The following is a 16,095-nucleotide window of genomic DNA, read 5'->3' as shown; positions in this document are numbered from 1 at the left end:
ACCAAAAAGGGGGAAAAAAGAAGAAAAAAAGCAGTTTTCACCCCAAGCAGTTGTTTACAGTGTCCTCAATGCCAGCAATGGCTGCAGTTTAAAAACTTCTTTTCTCTCTAGTCATCCTGCTCCTAACTCCTTGTCTTTAGTTCTGTCTCACTAAGGAAGATAATTTTTGTCCTCAAGAATATTAGCAAAACACCCTGAGCATGGCTTGCCTCTGAAGATCTTCTGCCCCTGCCCTCAGGTGCCAGCATCACCTCCATGGCAGAGCATCCTGTGTGCATACAGCTGTCATGTGTGCGCTGAGAGGTATAGTCGTGAATGGATACAAAAAGAGGTAGTTCCCCTCTTGGCTGCAGCAGGGCATAGGCCGCTGGGTGTTATTTTGTGCAGGACCTGCATTCCTGAGCTGGGTGCTGATAGTGGGGTGACTCAAGCCTCTTCTTCTCTCCTTCCCAGGTGACCATGCTGCTCTGTCCCAAAGGGTAAAGCCTGTTTATTTCAATAAGTTCCTTTTGCATTTTGGCCACAATTGTCAGCCCCCTTTATGCTGCCATTGGTGTAAATTCTTTTTAGGCACTGTCAGATGGTTGATAGGATTTTTAATGCTGTTGAAACTTTTATATGTTCAGAAGCTTAGATGGATATCTTAGTAGGAAGTTGCAAGAAACTATATTGGAGTTTATTACCCTGATACAGCAATAACTTGGCAATTGAAGACTGGGAGATTTGATAAATGAGGGAAATGGAAAAGAGATTGAGCTGAGTATGGCTCCTGAGGCATGGGGTAAGTTGTCACTGTTGGAAGTTTTCAGTACTTTGAATACTGTATTCCTGGTGAGAAGTGATGGACACAGAAAGGAAAGAGAATGTGTCAAAGAGACACCTTGTTTACTTCGGAATTTTGCCTGGAGTTGGCTTTGTCCTCTATCCTCCAGGACACTAAATGGGAAATAAAGCCTAGAGAAGAGAGCCTTTTTACAATAGCTTAGTGATCCTCCAAGGAGGCCAAGGCCAAGGGCCAGGTTTCAGGGAGACCAGGTTTCCATCAGAATTCCTCCAGGTCCTGGGCATAAACCTTTTATTTTATTACTTTATTTTATTTTGTTTTATTTTATTGGGATGAGAACACAACATGAGGTTTATGCTCTTGGCAAATTATTATTTTTATTTATTTTTTAAAATTTTTATTTATTTATTTATGGCTGCGTGGGGTCTTTGTTGCTGTGTGTGGGCTTTTTCTAGTTGCAGTGCTTGGGCTTCTCATTGCGGTGGCTTCTCTTGTTGCTCTAGGCGCGGGCTTCAGTAGTTGTGGCACGTGGGCTTAGTTGCTCCGCGGCATGTGGGATCTTCCCGGACCAGGGCTCGAACCTGTGTCCCCTGCATTGGCAGGCAGATTCTTAACCACTGCGCCACCAGGGAAGTCTCTCTTGGCAAATTTTTAAGTGCACAATACAGTATTGTTAACTATAAGTACAGTATTGCACAACAGATCTCTAGATCTTATTCATCTTGCTTAACTGAAACTTTGTCTGTTGATTAGCAATTCCTCATTCCCACCTCCCCCAGCCTCTGGCAACCACCATTCCATTCTTTGATTTCTTTGAAGATCCACGCAACACACATAACTTTATAACTGGAGGCTTAATTTGTTACTTCAAATCCCAAATGGAACAACTTGCATGCAAAGGAGGGAGTTGCCCGTGGGTGAGGTAATGTGTAGATTAATGCTTCTTTGCTATTTGGAAAGTAAAGCAGAATGGTTAGGAGTGAAGGCCCCAGAACCAACACGTAGGGGTTCAACTCCCAGCTCTGTCACCCACCAACTGCGTGACCTTGGGCACATTACACAAACTTTATTTGTTCTAGTTTTCTCATTTTTAAAATGTGCGATAATAATAATGCTAACCTCATGGGGTTGTTGTATAGATTAAATAAGTAAATAAATATGAAGTGCTTAGAATAGTGCCTGGGACATTGTGAGCACTAAAGTAATAGTAACGATGATTATTATTACTTATCCTAAGAAACATTGGCGTGAACTATATTCCCAAAAAATGTAAATCTTTTAAATTTATTCAAGGCCAAAACCTTGTGTCAACTTTCTTCCCCCTCCACATCCACACTAATGTAAACATACTAGCAATGTATTTTTAATTGTATGCAGAGCATTCTCATGGCAAGGATCGACAAGAGCTTAATCAAGAGGAATCCCAAAAAGGCGCTGTATTAGGCACGCAACATATTTTCTAACTCAATCCTTACAATCACCCTATGGTGTAGGCACTATTATCTCGAGTTTATCACAAGCTGACGGAGGTTAATTAACGTGTCTAAGCTGATATCTAATAAGTGGTTGATCTGGGCTGGGAAACTGGTTTTTGTGACTTTACAGCTCAGGTTGAGACAGATTTTCAGATCAGCAGGACCCAAAGAATAGTTTTAAAAAATCGACTGTGTGTCTCTTTATGCCATGAGAAAAAATTCCCAGCTCAGTTTTGAGTAGCTTGGAGGCAGAGATTTCTGTGTTCATTGCTTGGAAATTTCTATTAGGTAAAATTGGCTGTGGTCCCAGTTTCGACTGAATTATAGAAGATCTGTTGTTTTCTGAGCTCAATAAGTTGTGAGCGTTTAGTATCCTGAGATATAAAGTCAATACTGAAGAGAACACCCCCCTTCGCTGTTCATTCTCTGCAGAGATTGAAATTGAGCCTCCTCTCTTCCTACCGTTTCTAAAACATTTGCTTTTGTAAACACACATACCCTAAAACCATCCCCCGCATCCCAGAAACTGAAGGCACAGACGTAAGCAGCATTCATTCATTCAAAACATGACGTACACAGAACCCGTCCCTTTGCTTTGTTCATTTGGCTGCCAGCACGCTTCCCCTACCTTTCTGGAAACAGCACATAGATCGGATGCAGTCGTTGGGGTTCTAGGTCCTGACGTCAGCTAAGAGGCAGACGCTGGACCAAAGCCAAACCAGACACTGTCTTTCTGGAATCAAATCTTGAGCAGAGACTAAAAGATGAGGCACTGCGGGAGTATGTGGTCTCCTGGGGCTTGGAGAAGGCCGTTGTGCGTCAGTTCCTGCTCCCTTGATACCTAGAGCTGCCCTGGATCCCATCTTTCTGAGCTGCTCCCTGCCATCCTAGTACCTTCCTTCTGTGTCTTTAGGTCAGCCAGAGCCAAGTTTGTTTTTTTGTAACCAGACTCCCAGCTGGTGCACCTGGCCTGCAGGAGCCTCAATGGTCTGGCCCAACCCGGCCTCAAGCACACACACACCTGGCGCTCTGGCGCTGCTCTCCTCTCTCTCTCCCCTCCCTTCTCTCACTGTTTGTCAGCCGAACTGACTCTAGTTCCTTGGACACACAAAGCTTACTTTTGCCCCAAGGCCTTTGCCCCTGCTGTTCCCAGTGCCCCCCCAACCTGCCCCCCCTCCTCTTCAGCCCAAATGTCATCTCCTCAGGGAGGCCATTGCTGACCACCCCCAAACCTTCTATCTCATCAGCCTGTTCAGTTTCTGATATAGTATTTATTACTACCTAAAATTACCTTGAGCTTTATTTACTTATTTGCATTTCCCTGTTAGACTATCAGCTCTAAGAAGGTAGAGACCTTGACTATTTTATTCGCTAGTATCTCTAGTTGTTATAACAATGTTTATAGCATTTAATAGGTGCTCATTAACTACTTATTGAAGGTATTGTATGGGGTACACCCTATGTACAGCAATCACAGTGCCCTATAACCAAGTGGTTAAGAGCATGAGCCCTGGAGTTAGGCCATCTAGGTTCAAATCCTGACACGCGCTTGCTGTGTGACTTTGGGCAAGTTACTTAACCCCTCTGTGCTTCAATTTTCTCATTTCTAAAATGGTTATAATAAAAATATGTAGGTAAGATGAAGATTAAGTAAGATGATTCACTTAAAGGCTTTGGGCATTGCATGGAAAACAATGAGATCCAATATATAGCTACTATATTATTAGAGTATTTCTCAGTTGTAAGAAAATTTGTTATAGATTGTAAGATGCACCACTGACAATATTATTGATAATTCTTTTGGACAAAACCAAATACAACATAAAATGTATACAACCTTAAAAAAAATCTAATTTACCACAGTGTATATTCATACCCACAAATACATGCTACTTTCCTCTTCAGAATGACAATCACAGTTGGGGTCTAAAATGCCTATCTCTCAATTATGGCCATTGGCAGCTACATGTAATGGTCAGGTTACCCCTGCTGATGATCTGGACCTTGTTAGCATCTTTGTGATGCTGCAGAATAATTTAAACACACACCAAAGAATACAGTGCGTTCTGTGGGGTTTTGTTTGTTTGCTTGTTTGCATTTCCCTCTTGGCTATTTTGTTTGTATTATCGCTAACTGAATTACACATAACTAAAGTAAAGAGCTTTTTTGGAAAGTAGCTGGAAGCTTTTGACAGATTTGGACATCTGAATGATAGTTTTTAACACATCTGTTGGTCCCAACAATTGAAAAGCTGTGATCTGGTCTCAGAATTTTGGCTATTTTTATTGCCTTCAATTGCATTATCCAGTATGTGATTAATTTTGTGTACACACAATATATTTTTTCTTTTCTATGTTACATTGTAGTGAGTTTTTTTGTTTTTTGTCCGTGCCACGTGACTTGAGGGATCTTAGTTTCCCGATAGGGGATCAAATCCGGACCCCCTGCAGCGGAAGTGTGGAGCCCTAACCACTGGACCGTCAGGGAATGCCTTGTAGTGGGATCTTTTAGAAGATCTTTTAAGTGGAAATTATGATGTGAATTTAAGTTTACCAGCTATCAATGCAAATAACTCCACAGAAGTAATAGACTGATGAACTGATGCTCTCCCCATCCCCACATCTTATTAATTCCCAAATGTACAGGCAATAAAAACTGTCTCTGAGCGCATGCCACCCCCTCATCCCTTACCCCTTCATTCTCAACCCTGGCTGCGTGTTAGAATCACCTGGGGAACTTAAAAAAGCCCGCATTCCCAGGCTGCATCTCAAGCTAATTAAATTAGTAGCCTGGTATCAGTATTTTTAAAGTCCTTCAGATGATGTCAATGCGTGGTGAAGGTTGAGAATCACCACTTTACCAGTGGTGAGTTTCTTTTGCTACGTGTGCGATGTATCTTCATTGCAGAGATGTTAAAGTGTGGAAAACAAAAATAAGACAACAAACAACCCTTGTATTCGAGAAATAAGAAAATAGGGTATTATTATTATGATGTTATTATTAGCCTACCCCCGATGATTCAGACCATGAAAAATATCATATTGAGTCAGACCCACTTGGTGGAAGAACCGATGTTTCTTTGTTGTCCTTTATAGTATCTTTGAAAGTTTCTACTAGGAATGTGCCCCAGTGATTGAGTTTCCTATGGTTATTGCCAAAGGCTCGACGAGAGGCTTAAGGATGAAGCCTAACACTTGAGACCTCTAGGAAAAAAAATGCACGTGTGAAATGCATCTGAATCTCCTTGTTGCTGAATGTGCCCCTGTATCCTGTTCTCTCTTGTTCCCTTTGGGTCCCTGATGTGGCATCCTGATTGCCCTTGAACTAGCTCTCAGTGCTTCACCTGATCTGCTGGGATTCTCTCTCCCCAAGCCATGGAGAGCAGATGCTCAGATTCTCTCAACATCAAGGAAAAGTGTCCCCTCAACTTGGATGATGGACAACTAACACACACAGTATACATAACTACACTACGTTTTAATTCTTGCTCTTAGTTGAAATCTTGAAGACAGGGAATTTAATAGTGGCATGGAGTTTTGACTGATCGTCAGGAGTTTCTAAGATTGACTGATTTCTATCTGATAGAGATTTGTGATTTGTTTTTTCTGCAGGCGTAGCAGGTCTGAGAGCATCACTATACCTAGATAAAGTTTGCATATTCTGCAAAAAGCCCATTTATTGCCAAGCGTGAAACCAACCTCTTGAGAAGCTGCAATTAACCTTCACCTGCTCTTCATTTTAAGCCTGCCAACCGATAAGACTGGAGACTTATTTCTTCACACCTGACAGCCACGCTGCTCACCAGGCAATTAGGAAAATATATTGAGTGGAGTGGTCTTCTCACAGATCACACGTGGAAATCAGCCTTTACAGAAGGAACAATTAGGATCCTCATTTACTTCATATGACTTGCTCATTAGAAACTCATTAACTGTTAAGTTGAAAATACAGTCCAGAAACAGTGTTGAGTAGTTCATATTTAATAACTCAATCTTTCCTTAAAAGTAGTTTGTTAAATGGCAGCATAACAATAAATCAAAACATTCAATAAATCTATAGTACTAGAAAGTGGGTTTAGACAGGTTAAAGATGGGCCCAGTCAATTAAAGAAGAAAACAGATGGCTATGGTATATAGGCAGGAATAACAAAGGAGGGTTTAAAATGTAAAATATAAGTTGGAGAGGAGCTTTAGAAAATTGATGAACCTATTGCATAAAGTAATCTACAGTGACTTAAGCCTCCTTGAGAAAGATCAGATGAATATTTGCATTGTCTTCTGGTTTATTAAAGTTTTAAATATTTCATGTTTAACATCTTAATATCTGAGATGTGATATGATTAAAAATATAGTTTCCAAATAGTTAACTAAATTTCGGATAATACTTTTCAACATTTTGGAATAATTTGCATTTCCTCCTTTGTGATTCTGTGTTCAACATTCATTGAAATATCGATTTCTGAGTTATCTTATAGCTGATTTTAGTAATACAATACCATTTTGATTACTGTGGCTTTGAAGTAGATTTTAATGTGTAATATAAGTCAACTTACTGCTTTTTCTCAGAATTTCCTTGCCTACATTCTTCTGTTAATTGTTGTAGAAGAATTTGACAAAGAGTTTTTGTCAAGTTCTAAAGACAGGCATTGTCACCCAAGAAGATGACTGATGACTGATGACTGGTGACTGATGAAGTGTCAGTAAGAATCATTACTGACACTCAGTTGGTATCTTAGGGAAGGGATGGAACTGACGTCACCAACAGATGGCGCAGAAAAGAATAATACCTAACAGTTCATAACACTCATGGGCTAGGTACGGTTTGGAGTGTTTTACATTTATTATTTGGTTTAACCCTCAAAACAATTCTGTTTTTACCTCCACTTTAGAGATGTGGAAACTGTGGGTGAGTTTTCATTGCTTGCTCCAGGGCGTGCAGCTGGCACACCTTGGAGCCAGGACCAGAATTCAGACCGTCACCGACAGATGCTGTGCTCTCAGCTGCTGTACCTGACCACTCTCAGGTTGTCTGACAGTGCAGAGGGTAGAGGTTACTTAATAATTATACTTATATTTAACATGTCTTTCATCTCTATTGCACAAAGCACTTTTACATGCTTTACTTTGCTTTGTGCCCCTTTCTTTGTGCAGAACACATATAAATGCACAGCTGGACATATTGTTCTTATCAGAGAGTTTTAGCCAGGGTGGAGATTGACTCACTGGTTTATACCTTCATGAAGTTTCTCTCATCAAGGTGGTTTCTTTAGCTTTATGGTTTCCTTCATCATACACATTAAAAATCGTGGCCATACAGCAAAAGACGTTTTGTAAGTTAACAGGTAATTGAACATTCAGCCATGCTTATTCGTGGAATTATAATTTATTATCTTCATTGCTTAGAGAATTTTAGGAAAAAATATTGGGGGAAAAAGGGCAAGAACACAAACCAAAATATTAGCCCTTTTAGATTTCACGGTGAATGTTTATTTCTACCTGGTGGAAGAAGGAAAAAAGATGTGAGCAAGATTCATACCCACCGTGGGTATGTAAGAGCTATTTTGAATTGCTTCCTTAATGGTAGCCAGGTTTTCTACTCTCTCCACCACTATGACCCTCAGGAAAGGGGCTGGTTAAAGTCCATGGTAGGAAGGCCAAGGACAAAAGGTAGAGGCAGTCTTCAACACACAGGAAGAGGTAGCAAACCAAAGCCCCTCCACTGACTAAGGGAATATGGAAGAGGAAGAAAAGGTAGAGCCAGGAGGTCAGTGTCTCGGTCTTCGATACCGCTCCCTCTCTGCCTTAGGCTTTATCTCAGAGGACAGGTTTGGGGAAATAGGAACAGACAATATTAAGTAGTTTGATAGAGGCTGTAAGGAGAGTCCTGGTCATGTCCAACACGGCTCCTCACCTCTTTAGAGTGTACAACTCAGTGATTTTTAATATATTTACAAGGTTATGCAACCACTGCTACTATCTAATTCTGTTTTATCTAATTCTGTACCTGCAGCTTTTCCTAGCACAGCTGTGGCAGAGTGGAGCTGATAATAAGTCCAAAGGACCAGGCTGATGTTTCTGTGTATTTAATTAGGTGCTTCCACTGTTCATTCCTATTCGATACCCTCAATTCTGTATGTATCCCCAAAACTGGTTCTTCAGAGAAAGACACTATTTAGGTAGCCTCAGTTAAGTGTGATGTATTATGTCAGACCCAAGGTTCCCTAAACACCAGTCTCGGTGGAAGTAGCTGGCTCATATATTTGAAGAATATATGCAGATGTCTTTAGCATGTTCATATAACTTATAAGGTAGTGTGATCTAAGAACTTCTTTAATTACTATAGTTTCTTTGCTCCATAATCAGAAATTCTGATTCAATGGCAAGCCCTCCTTTCTTATCAGTGAGTTGGATAGATGGGCAAAAGATGAATGCACACATTAGAGGCAGAAAAAGAGGATCTCATTTCCAGAAAATAGGGTGATTTCTTGCAAATCACTTAGTCACTACTATGAGGAAATTCGAGGGGGATCAGAAGTTCTATTAAGCTCAACACCATGGGAAGAGGAAAACATGGCTAAAGTGTTCCATTAGGTAGCAAACAGAAGAGAAGAAAACCAGAAGATGGGACCAATAGAGAAGGAAGAACAAAATATCAGGGTAGGCGGTGAGGAAAGAAGAGTGCAGAAACCTGGATGGACACAGCAGCAGCGCCTAACAACTGCCTTAGGCTCCACTCAGGTTACAACCTGGATCATATTGTTACTGAACCAGGTTTTTTTAAAAATTAATTAAGTTTATTTATTTATTTTTGGCTGCGTTGGGTCTTTGTTGCTGCGCGTGGGCTTTCTCTAGTTGTGTCAAGCAGGGGCTACTCTTTGCTGCGGTGCGTGGGCTTCTCATTGCGGTGGCTTCTCTTGTTGCAGAGCATGGGCTCTAGGCGCACGGGCTTCAGTAATTGTGGCACGGGGGCTTCAGTAGTTGTGGCTCGCGGGCTCTAGAGCGCAGGCTCAGTAGTTGTGGCGCACGGGCTTAGTTGCTCCGTGGCATGTGGGATCTTCCCGGACTAGGGCTCGAACCCGTGTCCCCTTCACTGGCAGGCGGATTCTTAACCACTGCACCACCAGGGAAGCCCTGAACCAGGTTTGTTTTGCCCATGGCACAGCGTACCAAAACGCTGGGATGCTGAGGTTTCCAGCAAAGCAAACAGAGGAGGCAACAAATCTCAAACCCACCTCCCCACCCAAGGCAAGGGGCTGGGGTATTTATGGGATAACTGCATAAGGAAGCAGGTTGGTCTGAGGTATGGGGCTCGTGGGGCGCGTGGGGGGCATGGGGAAAGGTGATTGGAAAAAGGTGCGGTAAGTGTCCTTCTGCCCAGCTGTAACTAATTACAGGCCTCTGCGCCTTCAAAAGGTCACCGAGAGGACACTCACGCATGCCCAGTTGAGGGGTTGGTCATCCTATCCAGTCTTAATCAGCTCAGCTGGAACTAGACACAGCTGACGCCAAGTTCCTGGAAAACCACTCCCGCAAACATCTTACAGTTTAGGCTGCGAGCCGAGTCCTAAAACAACCTAAATTCGGGAAGGCAGGTGAAATGGATTTAACTCGTGCTTTCGATATGCTTTTAGATCATGTTTTCCTTTTAATATAAAACCAAGGCTGTTCATTTGAAAAGGCTAGTTGTTTTAATTATTTAAAAACAATCGTATTGCTTAGCCACTCCAAGAAGAGGTGAAGGAACCAGGTTAGAAAAAGTCAGTGACACTGTATCTTGCAGTACAAGTTTGTGGAGCTTCTAGGAGCAGTTTCGTTAAGGTAAGTCCCCAGTGTTTGGAGGCAGACCCTCAACAGCATCTCGCTGTTAATGTTTCATACTAAGTTAAGATTCAGGAGGTCAGCACCACTAGGCGACAGTGCAAGGCTCCTGAGGAGATGGAATGAAGTGCAGGTGTTTTCCCGAGCTCTGCGGGACCTTCCAATGACACTTTGCTCTGACAAAGGCGAATTGTCGTCCCCAAAAGGCAAAAACTAAGAAATTCTAAAGAGACATAGGATGTCCTCTCATAAAAACCATTTATTGGCACACCAGAAATATCCATCTGTTCTAGTACAGTAGCTGTATGCATCTATAACTGCAATTCTGTGTAAACTACGTGTTACCGGTCACTAGAAATCTAATTAGCAGGATGAATTTAATAAGGAACAAGAGTAACTATGAGTCTACAGCGGCCCAGCCATCGAGTCTCATTGGAGAATAAATCATATATCAAATTAGTGTTGGCCTGCAACAGAATGTTTCTGTAGCCAAGAAAAACCAAGGTGGACACAAACAGGATAGCACCTATTCAATAAATCAGGTACACTTAACTAGAAAAACACCACAGCTGATAGAAATAATCTAAATAAAGTAAGCCCAAAAGTAAATTATTGGCTATTTACAAATATTACTTTTTGCCCAAACTTTAATTTGTTAGCTTTCCCATCCTACCTCTTCCCTTTTGTTATTCTTGTTTTTCTTTTCATGGTGAATTTCTTGGCTCCCTGGCAAATATTTAGACAACTAACCAGAACCTCTTTCTAGGTGCTACATTTTCTAAAACTTCATGTCAAACAAAAGGATCTGAAGAGTAGCTTATATAAGTCTATCTCTACACGGAAGTAATAAGCTTATTATTCTGCTATCCATCATAGCAATGACCTACAATTTCATTTCCTCCCAAACATTATTTGAACAATTCCAGAAAGTTGGGATGTGAGTGGCAGCAGAGAGGATGGATTGTTCATTTGTAACAGGCACAGATAGTGAGTCTACACGGAGACAAGCGCATTAATCCTGAGAATGTGAATGCTGTGAACTGCAACTTAAGATCCTCCGTTACGGACAATGAGTCCTCCTCCTTCTGGTCATTAATTTTTTTTCACATTTATTTTTAAGGCTTAGTATCATTGCAGCATTAACAAATAAGAATGCTGACATCATTTCTACCAAAGAAGGACTCTGTGGTGAATGGCAGCAGGTACCATAATTAAAATAGTACAGCTGAAAAGGCATTGAGTTGGTGTGTTTCTGGTGTTATGGCCAGAATGTATGGATTTTTAGCATCATTCTAGGGGATCTGAAAGATCTTACCAATGAGCCTCTTTGGCCCTTGTTTATTTCCTTCCTAATACTAATAACAATTTGTAATAATTTTATTTTTGATTTGTTCTCCTAGGACAATATAAGCTCCAGGAGGGCAGAGACCACACCTGTGTATTCACCACTCTGTCTCCATTGTCTAGAACAGTGCCTGGTCCAGAATCGGTTCTCAATTAAAAACTTGTAAATAAATGAACCAAATCATGAAGTCCCCTGCCCTGCCTATATTTAGAGACCTTCCAATTTCATTCAGTGACCAGATTTTCTGGCCTGTCCTAATGACCTAGCTGTCCTGTGAGCCTACCCCTCTGTCTTTGTGTAGTCGTGTTGCTGATATTTTTGTGCTTCAGTGGATAGTAAAACTTTTCATTGCTGAAAAGACTAGCTTTGCAGAGCTAACGCTGCATGAGAGGTCACAGGGCAAGAACATTCAAGAACATTCTAAACGGCAAGCTCCAAATTCAGCTCATTCTTCCTTACCTCTCACTACTACCTACCTCTTTGACAGAAAGTTTAAGAAAAAAGTTATCAGGAGAATTTTCTCTTGGCAGTGCCAGTTCAGTAAGTCACCAATGACATGATCAAAGGAGAAAGAAAAGATAACTCACCTACATAAAAAAAAATAATGTAAATAAAAGCAAAATCTGGCTGTGGAAACAAAGTGACATGGTGGGCTGTCTAGGTCTTCCGTTGGTTAGAATTGCTGAACATGGAAGAGAAAGCAGGCTTTACAGCAGTAGAGAGGCTGGAGGGAAAGGGGGGCTGCGGGGTGTGAGGACCAGCATCTCTCTCCTCCTCCCTCTCCCTCCAGCTCTGGCTGAGCTCCTTGCTGTTGCGCTCAGGCGGAGGTAAGAACAGGCAGCTGGCGCCTCCACAGCACATCTTTAGGCTATTGATGCTCTGCTCGAGTAGCAGTCGGGGACTGGGAGCCCCGTGTGAAGCGTGACCTGTGGGAAGAGACTGTGAGTCCCGAAGGCACTGCAGGATCCCCCCCTGCACCCCCTCCCCAGAGCACAGTGGGTGTGTTCCTCACTCAAAAGGGGATCTGTTCAGTTTTCTGTAACATCTATTCTAGCAGACATTAAAGAGAATTCTAGTAGAGTTCAGCCTGTGCTAGAACCTGGCCACCATGCTGGGCTCCCCAGTCTTGGAGACACTTGATAATATGGTTCGCATCCACTTGCTTCTTCAGTGGATTCTGGGGAGATTGTGTTCCTATGACTGAAGACACAGGCATTGATCTGCAGGTAGAAAAGCCTGTTGGCCACACGGCAGTGATGACTGCCATGTCCATGGACAGAAAGCAGATGCGCAGACAACCCTTCCCCTATTATTTGTCCACTAGTTATTCCAGTTAGGATAAGCCTTTCATTTAGGGATGGACTACATGATTGCCAGGTATGAAGAAACGTGCGCACTTATTTAATATTTCACTGAATTTTGTCCAACCTCATACTTCAGCTGCACGGACCAGGCTAGAACCATTTCATGCACTGCTGTCTGTCATCTCTCCCCTTCTTGTCTTGTCCCTGTCTTCCCCAGCCCAAGTGTCTTTCTCTAAAGATACTCAGAACATCCTGGAAACCCCTAAAGAGCGTCGAGTACAATATTCTTTGCAAGGGAAACAGCTGAAAATGTGGAAAACTTTGAATGAGGGTTTTCTAAGACACACTTCTAGGGAAATCTATAGCTTTCTTTTGTCCAATGTAGAGGCTGCACTCTGATAGATTAGATTTCAGCCGTCCAGAAAAACCCATCTAGTTGCAGCAAGACAGAAGGGCAGAGGTCACTGGGTTGCAATCACTTCTACTGCACATACTGATAAACAACAATGGATTTTTAAAATAGCTCCCAAGACGTGGTTTTATATACAGCAAAAATCACCAGCAGTGTTTTGATTCTCAAGCCCTATCTATCCTATCGTAAGGCAGCCATTTGCTGAATGAGGGTCACAGTTGATGATGAATTCTAGCTCAAGACGGAAGTGAAAGCTCCCGTCCCGGCAGAGGCTGGCAGGGCACACCCTCCCGCATGGCTCTGATCTTCTCTCCCACGGCCCCTCATCTGCCCCAGCTGCCACCTCCTGGCCCTTCCTTGCTTAAGTGAGGCCCCTCGTGCCTTAGAAACTTTGTCCCGGCTGTTCCCTCTGCCTGGAAAGCCCCACACAGCTCACTCCCTCACCCCCTTCAAGGCTCAGCTCACCTGTGACTACAATAAGGCCCACCTATGCTGACCACGCTGCTTAAGACGGCCACTGCCCTCCCAACCCTGGCACTCTTGGTCCCTTACCCTTCCCTCGGTCTTCTCTCCACTGGATATCGCCTTCTAACATACTATATAATTAACATAGCAATTGTGCTTATTATTCACTGTCTGTCTCCTATAACTAGAATGTGAGCCCTGAGAGGGAAAGATTTCTGTTTTGTTTTCACTGATAAACAACAATACTCATAATACTTCAATAGTGCCTGACATATTAAAGGCACTCAATAGATATTTGTTGAATGAACGAATGAGAGGAACTTGTTGTTTTTATTTACAATAAATCACCAGTATGTGTTTTCTGTCCCCGAAGCGCCTGACAGAACTGATAAGGGTGCAGAGAAAACGCCCCAAATTTCTGAGCGTCGTGCTAGCACTTCAGGCTCACACCTTCACTGCTCAGGCACTCACCACGCTTTGCCTCAGTCATTTCATTTGTTTTCATGCCAGCTGATTCAAGAGTTTCCTTTCTACTAGAGAGGGATCTAGGGCTCAGAGGGACGATCATTAGCCAGCCACGCAGAGAATCCCAGTTTCCCACCTGCTGTTCACTAGATTGTGTCTAAATATAACCGAGGGACTTACGCCGGTCTGGAATCATCTCACTTGTCACGTCCATCCCACCCGGCGCCCCCCTCTTCCTTCACGCCTCGGTCTGGGCCTTCGGTGGGCAGGGGCTGAGTTCGCTGCCCGCGGGCAGCCTCAGAAGCAGAGTCTGCAGCTCACCTGCACGTTCCTGTTCAGGCTGACTGCCGGGAAGAACAGCCCTTCCACGTTCTCAAACGCGATGGGACCTTGCTGCTCGTCGTTGATAAAAAATGTCAAGGTTTTTCTATTTAAGTCTAGGAGGATCCCGATCGTGGACCCCTTTGTGATCCCTCCCTCAGTTCTGTGGGAAAAGAAAACATGGGGTTTCACTTGCCTGTCATCATTCTAGAAGCTTCCCGTTTCGTATGGTTAAACCAGTATTTTTTAACTTGTTTAAAAGTATCGTTCCTCATCCCCACCCCACGAGCCTTTTAAAACATTTTTCCGCCTAATCGCCCCTCCTCACTCACAATTTTAATACTGCAGATATACTGTGTATCTGCTTATGGGCTGTACGTATATCTGTGCTTTATATATATAAAAAGTAAAATCTTTTGCTCGCTCCCTGGAAAACCAATTTTCACTCCCCTGTTGAGAATGTATAGGTTCACTGCGCTGCTCTGCTGTTGCTGAGTGTGAACTCCTTCATACAGGGTCTCTACACGCAGTCGCCTAGTAGAAAACAAAGCATCAAAGGCCAAGGGCAAAAAGTAGCCTTTGGGCTATCAGAGCTCTGCCTAGAGCTGGGTCTCACGCTTTGCACATATGGTGTGAATTAAACATCATTAAATACAAAATGATTTAATTTGAAAGTCAAAGAAGCACTTAAGCTGAACCTAAAACACATGCATGAAAAATTGGATTTGGGCCCTTATGCTATCCATGAAACAGAAAAGCTCATTCCAGAAAGATGGTCATTTGGGGCATGCTGAATTTGAATTGAGAAGTTGGAGGCTCTTCATAAAATTGGCAACACCGAAGAAGAGGAATCTCCTCTCTGTAAGGTGAAATAATTAATTATACTGTAGGAGGTGGAGTGACTGTCATTTGACCATGAATTGTGTCTTATGCTTCCATTGATGGTTTCACAAAAGCCATTAAGCGTGGATGATCAGATGCGTCTTTTTCCTCCTCTTTGAGAGCTAGCAATACTGAACTTCAGCCTCATCTCAGCAGAGCACAGAAATGTTAGGGTGTTGTTCTTTCCCCCGGCACACAGAACACAGACTGCACATAGTGGTTAAAACACAGGGTTATCAATTTCATCTCGGAAATTCACAGCTTCAGCAACGAAGGCACTGGTGACGTGCCGTTTGCGTGCAAGCAGAGGTGTTCTGCCTTAAGAAAGTGTTTCTCTGCATAGTGTGGCAGTTGTGTTATTACTCACTCCTTCACCCCAAAATAAAGAAGCTAAAAGGAAAAAGTAAGCGTGGTACATGGCATCAGGGATCTGGTGACAGAGGGTCCCCCCTAGATGTGAATTACTGAAGACAATGGCTTATATACATCTAGTAGGATTTGATATCAGGCTGGAATGGCATGTGTGCTCACTTCAAGTGGTGGTGAATAATACACAAGTGAATGCAGATGTATAGAAACTATCCAAGGGAACAGGAAGTGAAGGCCCTAGGATTCCTACCGGCTAGAAGAGGGGCAGTGGTGAGGATACAGAAGAAGCTGAGACAGTGGAGTCCACTGCCTATCACTGCCTGACTCACTTTCCTTGTGATCCAACTGAATACAACTGTATTTTTGTTTTTTTTTTCCCAGAGACACCAATGAGAATGTATCCTGGGGAAATCTTTGAGAATCAGGTGGACCAGGATCTATAAAAGGCACTTCTCC

At 42.7% G+C, this 16,095-nt stretch overlaps 1 protein-coding gene across 9 annotated transcripts in view; it reads right to left on the bottom strand.

Moving 5' to 3' along the window:
- Nucleotides 1–10,315: 10,315 nt before the first annotated feature.
- The window catches only part of TRIM9 (tripartite motif containing 9), a 103,760-nt gene continuing 97,980 nt past the window's right edge, over nucleotides 10,316–16,095 (bottom strand). For all 9 annotated transcript variants that reach the window (XM_082448387.1, XM_082448388.1, XM_082448385.1 and 6 more), the window contains 2 exons: nucleotides 14,389–14,551; nucleotides 10,316–12,347 (listed from right to left, as the gene is read on the bottom strand). In XM_082448387.1, coding sequence (XP_082304513.1) covers nucleotides 12,285–12,347; nucleotides 14,389–14,551 — 226 coding nt within the window. In that variant the 3' untranslated portion in view covers nucleotides 10,316–12,284. The remainder of the gene's footprint in view (nucleotides 12,348–14,388; nucleotides 14,552–16,095) is intronic.

This window comes from Balaenoptera physalus (genome assembly GCF_965194825.1).
Source record: "Balaenoptera physalus genome assembly, chromosome: 2".
NCBI lineage: Eukaryota > Metazoa > Chordata > Mammalia > Artiodactyla > Balaenopteridae > Balaenoptera > Balaenoptera physalus.
This window is presented reverse-complemented; position numbering and strand designations above follow the sequence as displayed.